General features: G+C 39.8%; 1 protein-coding gene across 1 annotated transcript; it reads left to right on the top strand.

The window, feature by feature from the left end:
* The first annotated feature begins 3,188 nt into the window (after positions 1-3,188).
* ngfa (nerve growth factor a (beta polypeptide)) lies at positions 3,189-6,801 on the top strand. Its single transcript, XM_048178278.1, has 2 exons — positions 3,189-3,585; positions 5,764-6,801. Exon 2 carries the CDS (start codon positions 5,775-5,777, stop codon positions 6,462-6,464), a length of 690 nt encoding a protein of 229 aa, XP_048034235.1. The 5' UTR covers positions 3,189-3,585; positions 5,764-5,774; the 3' UTR covers positions 6,465-6,801.
* The last annotated feature ends 365 nt before the right edge of the window (positions 6,802-7,166 follow it).

Raw genomic sequence — 7,166 nt, 5'->3', positions numbered from 1 at the left:
ACGTAAATATAGGTTGTAATATGGTGCTTGAAAAAATGACCTATTGGGTCGTTTTTTTGGAGGAGGACAGTCTTGTCTGTCTGTCTGTCTGTCTGTCTATCTATCTATCTATCTATCTTCCTACCTACCTACCTACCTACCTGTCTGTCTGTCTATCTGTCTATCTTCCTACCTGTCTGTCTGTCTGTCTGTCTATCTATCTATCTATCTATCTATCTATCTATCTATCTATCTATCTATCTTCCTACCTGTCTGTCTGTCTGTCTGTCTATCTATCTATCTATCTATCTACCTACCTGTCTGTCTGTCTGTCTGTCTGTCTATCTATCTATCTGTCTGTCTATCTGTCTGTGTGTGTGTGTGTGTGTGTGTGTGTGTGTGTGTGTGTGTGTGTGTGTGTGTGTGTGTGTGTTTCTTGAGCATCAAATCATCATATTATAATGATTTTTGACGGATCTTGTGACACTGAAAACTGGAGTAATGATGCTGAAAATTCAGCTTTGATCACAGGAATAAATGACATTTATTAACAGTTATTTTAGATTTTATTTAATTTTTTTTTTTTTTAGTAAATTATTTTGTTTCGATAATGCTTAGATTATTTTCATTGGTAAAAAGGATACTGATTAAAAAAAACGTTTTTTCTTTCTTTTTTTGGGGGGGGGGGGGGGGGGTGGGAGTGTAAATGTGGAGTGTTCTGTTTTTTACACAAGTACATGCACACATAGTCATACAATCCACACACAAAGTGTGATCATCTGAAAGCAACGGTTTGCAGATTGCAGACCATCTGCTCACTTTTCTCCTGATTATCAAAGTTGAGGGTTGCTTTTTCAGTCCATGCTTATCATCTGATTGTAAGCATTGCACGTTATTTAAAATATCCCACCATCAAACCTTTATGAATCCTGCATAGATGTTGTGCAGTGCATTTTGATCATTAATTACAATTATTGCACAATAAACATTACTAGTTTGCACACTAGGAAGCCTATGAGATTATTGCCAGCACAGATTTGGCATTAAGCCTGTTCTTTGGCTTTACCTTATATAAATAGAGTGGCAGTGTTTGGAAACGGGCTTGTCTCTCTGTGTTGTGACTGTTTTACAGTACACTGGATCTTTGAGTAAACACGTTTGTGGGCACTGGGTGACCAGGATTGTGCTGGGACTGTCTGTTTATATTTTTGTTTTGTTTTGTTTTTTGACAAAACAATACTGACTTTAAATGAACCCGTTTAACTTGGTTCCTTTTGTCACAATAAATTTTGTATGGATGTCTCTTATTTGTGGTGTAAATATGGAAGAGGCCTAGAACTAAATTGCTTTGGATTGCTTTTGGAAATTGCTTTTGGATGTTTTGCTTATAAGCTGTGCAGGTAATATTAATCATGATCCAATTTAGTTGGTGTACCGAATTTAGACTTTGTTTATTGTTGTTGATGCAATAATAAGGTCCGCTTGGTTATCGAAGTTCTCTTTTTAATGAATTCCTTGTTTATTTCTGCTTATTTCTAACTTTATTAAAGCTTCCATATGTGGGGAATTTTAATGTAAATTCAGAAAGCTCAGTCTGATGGATGGTTTCTAATGAAACACTTTCTAGTGTGTGGTTCAGATGGGGGCAGAGGTTCTCATAATGAAGTGTAAAATATCACACTTTTAATGGAATGACACTTCAGGCAGCTGAAGTGACTAATAGGTCTGGGTGAGCATATGGGTAAATACAGCATACTTAACCCTGACCTTTTGTGTGGTTTTGGAAGTATTTTCCCCATTCATTTTTGTCTTTTCCAAAATAAAAAAGACAAGAAACAAACCAATCAGCTCCAAGATGAATCACAATATTACAAACTTCATATACTGTACAATAAAGTATATTAAAACCTTTAAAAGATACAAGACTTTTTTTAGCATTGCAAATAAAATAAAAGGTAAAACCTTAATTTAGGGTGGAATTCTCATGATTATCCTAGTTGCTTATTATCATGCATATTAGTAGGATATTGGCTGTTTATTAGTACTGATAAAGCACAAATGAATGCCTTATTTCTGCATGACCATATTCTACATCCCTTAATGCCTAACCAATACCTAAACTTAACAACTACCTTACTAACTATTAATAAGCAGTAATTAGGAGTTTATTGAGGCAAATGTAGTTAATAGTGAAGAATTGGACCCTAATCTAAAGTGTGACCATCCGTTGTTTAAGAGTCTGGAGTTACTCAAGGATATCATTCACAATGCTTTGTGGGGTATTGTAGTTCTTCACTAGCAATATTGCCATTTTTAAAAATGTTTTATTTATTTATTATTAAGGTTTAAGTCCCTTCTGTCCCTTGATTCATGTGGGGAGCGAGGGCTGGCCCGTGTGGTCCGATTCAACAGACGAGCTACTGTAGCTCAAATTGCTCAAGAAGTTAATGCTGGTTCTGATAGAAAGGTGTCAGAATACACAGCGCATCACAGTTTGTTGCGTATGGGGCTGAATAGCCGCAGACCAGTCAGGGTGCCCATGCTGACCCCTGTCCACCGCCAAAAGTGCCAACAGTTGGCACGTGAGCATCAGAACTGGACCACGGAGCAATGGAAGAAGGTGGCCTGGTCTGATAAATCATGTTTTCTTTTACATCACATGGATGGCTGGGTGCATGTGCTTCGCTTACCAGGGGAACAAATGGCACCAAGATGCATTATGGGAAGAAGGCAAGCCGGCGGAGGCAGTGTGATGCTTTGGGCAATGTTCTGCTGGGAAACCTTGGGTCCTGCCATCCATGTAGATGTTACTTTGACACGTACCACCTACCTAAGCATTGTTGCAGACCATGTACATCCTTGTACATGGAAACAGTATTCCCTGGTGGCTGTGGCCTCTTTCAGCAGGATAATGCGCCCTGCCACAAAGCAAAAATGGTTCGGGAATGGTTTAAGGAGCACAACAACGAGTTTGAGGTGTTGACTTGGCCTCCAAATTCCCCAGATCTGTGGGATGTGCTGGAAAAGCAAGTATGATCCATGGAGGCCCCTCCCTGCAACTTACAGGACTTAAAGGATTTGCTGCTAACATCTTGGTGCCAGATACCACAGCACACCTTCAGGGGTCTAGTGGAGTCCATGCCTCGATGGGTCAGGGCTGTTTTGGCAGCAAAAGGGGGACCAATACAATATTAGTAAGGTGGTCATAATGTTATGCCTGATCAGTGTATATCATCAGTTAACAACCAAAATCGTTTAGAACCCTACTGTTGCACACTTTGAGTTCCTGCAGCCACATAATTTCTGATGTGAATACTGAGAGAAAAATAAGTTCACAGGTTCTAGACTATAAAAACTTCAGAATATGTATAACTCGTCATTGACCTTATTATTATGTATGCAGCTTTGAAGAATATATTCAGACCACTGAACGCATATACTTAGATGTTATTGTACCTAAAGAGCCACTGTGTGTGTGTGTGTGTTTTACAGAAAAAAGCAGGAACACAGGCCAGTCCTGATGGCAGGCGCTTGGGGGTCAGCCTGCACTGGACTCTGGCTCTAGCAGCCCATTGGGCCCTCACTTCAACTCTGAACATTTCACAGGTCAGTGAGCAGAGACATATACTGTACAAACTCACTCACACAAACACATACGTTAATTTGTATAACAATATCAGTGATGGCACTGCATGAACTTCCATTGATTTTATATCAGGTTAATGGCATTTTCTATGGCCTAACCCAACCCCACCCCTATTTTTAACTAGTGAGGACCAGTAAAATGTTGTCATAACTGACACTGGTCGGTTGTCATAATATTACAAGTGAGGACATTAGGATTAGTTGACTTTAAAATGAAAACTATCCCAAGTTTTACTAACCCTCAAGCCATCCTAGGTGTATATGACTTTCTTTTTTCAGACGAATACAATCAGAGTTATATTAATAATCACCCTGATGCTCCAAAGCCTTATAATAGCAGTGAACGGAAAACACCAGTTTAAAACTCAAAAAAAAAAAAAAAGTGCATCCATCCATCATAAACGTACTCCACACGGCTCCGGGGGGGTTAATAAAGGTCTTCTGAAGTGAAGCGATGCATTTGTGTAAGAAAAATATCCATATTTAATACATTATAAAAAAGTAAAATATCTAGCTTCTGCCAACTTATCAAATAGTGTAACTGACATTGTGTCATTTACACTTTTTTCGTAAGTTGAATACGGAAGGCGTAGGACATAATGTAGGCATTTTGAACTGTGAGAGGAGTTACACTTTCTTCGTAAGTTGAATACGGTAGGCAGTCTGGTGGAAGTGTTAAACATGGATATGTTTTCTTAAACGCATACCTTCACTTCAGAAGGCCTTTATTAACCCCCTGGAGCCATGTGGAGTACATTTATGATGGATGGATGCACTTTCTTGAGCTTCAAACAGGTGGTTTCCTTTCACTGCCATTATAAAGCATTAGGAGCATCATGGTGATTATTAATATAACTCTGATTGTATTCGTCTGAAAGAAGAAAGTCATATACACCTAGGATGGCTTGAGGGTGAGTAAATCATGGAGTAATTTTAATTTTGAAGTGAACTAATCCTTTAATACTATTATTATTTATTATCCAACTCGAATGGAGTTGATTTGGGGGGCACTCGTGGCCTAAAGGTTAGAGAGTCTGACTTGTAACCCAAAGGTTGCGGGTTGGAGTCTCGACACCGGCAGGAATTGTCAGTGGGGGGAGTGAATGTACAGTGCTCTATTCCACCTTCAATAACATGATTGAGGTGAGACCCTTGAGCAAGGCACCGAACCCCCAACTGCTCCCTGGGTGTCTGCAGCAAAAATTGGCTGCCATACTGGGTGTGTGTGTGTGTGTGTGTGTGTGTGTGTGTGTGTGTGTGTGTGTGTGTGTGTGTGTGTGTGTGTGTGTGTGTGTGTGTGTTTGTTCACTACTCACTGCTGTGTGTGTGCACTTGGATAGAGAACAAATTCCATGTCACATCACTTTCACTTTCAGCAAAGCTCAATTAAATTTATCAAAAGTGAAAGTAAAGACATTTACATTGTTACAAAAAGTTTTTAAAAAAAAATAAATAAATGCTGTTCTTTAGAAAAACAACATAATAAATGTTTCTTGAGCATCAAATCATCATATTATAATGATTCATGTGACACTGAAGACTGGAGTAAAGGTGCTGAAAATTCAGCTTTGATCACAGGAAGAAATTACATTTTAAGATATATTACAATAGAAAATGGTTATGTTAGATTGCAATAATGTTTCATAATATTTGCATTTCTTTCAAATACATTAAAAAAATTCTACCAATCCGCAACTGAATTTAAATGGTAGTGTAAATATACTTAAAAGTCAGTCAATTTAAATTTAATTTAATTAAACAAATAATTCCGTTGATTTTATTTTTATTTAATCTAATTTTGGTTTCTCAATAGTCATTAAAATAATCTCAATATACATAAAAAAAAATTGATGGCCTTAAAACAGCCTTCATTTTCTTTATTCAAAAATATTTCTTATTTTTTCCTTTTGATTTTTGGGTGAAATATGCCCCAGCCATGTTCTCGACAGGTTTAAGCCAGATTCCTCCATGCATAGCACAGTAATGTCTTCAATATGAACAGTTCTTTATTCGTGCTGCCATTTTAACCAGTCAGAAATCCAGTCCACATTACTGACAGAAAGTATTTGTAATAACATGAGAAATAAATATGCACATTTCCATGATGATGATTGTTTTTCACCGTCTCTTTGCAAACAGGACAAGTGCCCATGAGGTCGTTGACGCTGGTCCTGCTCGTCCTGATCAGCGTCCAGGCTGCACTCATCATGGGAGGCCACACCCAGGCGCAGGGGCCAGCCAATCAGCATGCAGCAGCACAACACTCACCCAGGCCTCACGGCCAATCCAAGCAGGACTCGCATTACGAAGACCTAATCCCCACCGTGGACCCCAAACTCTTCAACAAGCGCCGTTACCGCTCACCTCGCGTGCTGTTCAGTGACGTGGTCCCTACGGAAAATGAAACGGGAGGCCCCAGACGCCCACGTGTCCGGCGGAAGGCTAACGACTTCTTGCATCGTGGTGAGTACTCGGTGTGCGACAGCGAAGAGCACTGGGTTGGCAACCTGACCCGTGCAACAGACTTAGCGGGCAATGAAGTCACGGTGCTGCCACACGTTCGCATCAACAACGTCGTAAAGAAGCAACTCTTCTTCGAGACCACATGCCGTGTGTCGAAACCCATCGGGACCCCCAAGCAAGGTCAAGGAGCCAGCGGCGTTAAAGCCGGAACCTCTAGCTGTCGTGGGATTGACAACAAGCACTGGAACTCGTATTGCACCAACACGCACACATATGTGCGGGCGCTAACGTCCTACAAAAACCAGATCGCCTGGAGGTTCATCCGAATCAATGCCGCTTGCGTGTGCGTGCTCAGCCGCAACTCATGGAGGCATTGACTGATGGATTGACTGGTGTCTCAGCCAACCCACTGCAGCCTCCTGTCATAAGCCCCTCCCACACGTCAATAACAACATCCGTACTGCCAACGCTGGTGATCCGAGACCCCGCCCCTTTTCTGTTCTGTTTATGACATCGCAACCCAGTCCCCTCCTACCCTACCTCACTCTGTAAATTATTGGTTGTTTAAGTTATGAGGACTGCATGACATATTTATATAGTTTATACGTTCAGAATATAAATATAAATATATATATGTGTATATACAGTATACATAAAGCAAGCTTTTGTTGTGTTGTTGATGCTCTTATTTATTAAACACCTCACTTCAGTATGTCAATGCAAGACTGTTTCTGTCTTAATATCATTCAATATGCTCATTCAAGCGTATTTTTCACAAAAGCAGTTAATTTAGTGCAAAACTTAACTATTTTACAAGATGCATATTTCATATGAATTTGCATGAAAAAAGTAAGAATGAAGGTCCACCCCTAAACATAACCGTCAGTGAGGCGTACGTGGATTTTCTTCTGCTGAAGACAAAAGAAGGCATTTTGAAGAATATGGGTAACCAAACAGCTGATGGGCCCCATTGACTTCCATAGTATGGAAAAAGAAAGATAGCCTACTGTGGAAGTCTATGGGGTCCGTCAACTGTTTGGTTACCGACATTCTTCAAAATATCTTTTGTGTTCAACAGA

The sequence above is a fragment of the Megalobrama amblycephala genome, linkage group LG24 (assembly GCF_018812025.1).
Source record: "Megalobrama amblycephala isolate DHTTF-2021 linkage group LG24, ASM1881202v1, whole genome shotgun sequence".
Taxonomy (NCBI): domain Eukaryota; kingdom Metazoa; phylum Chordata; class Actinopteri; order Cypriniformes; family Xenocyprididae; genus Megalobrama; species Megalobrama amblycephala.
Note: the sequence above shows the minus strand (reverse complement) of the source record. Positions and strands in the feature narration are given on the sequence as shown.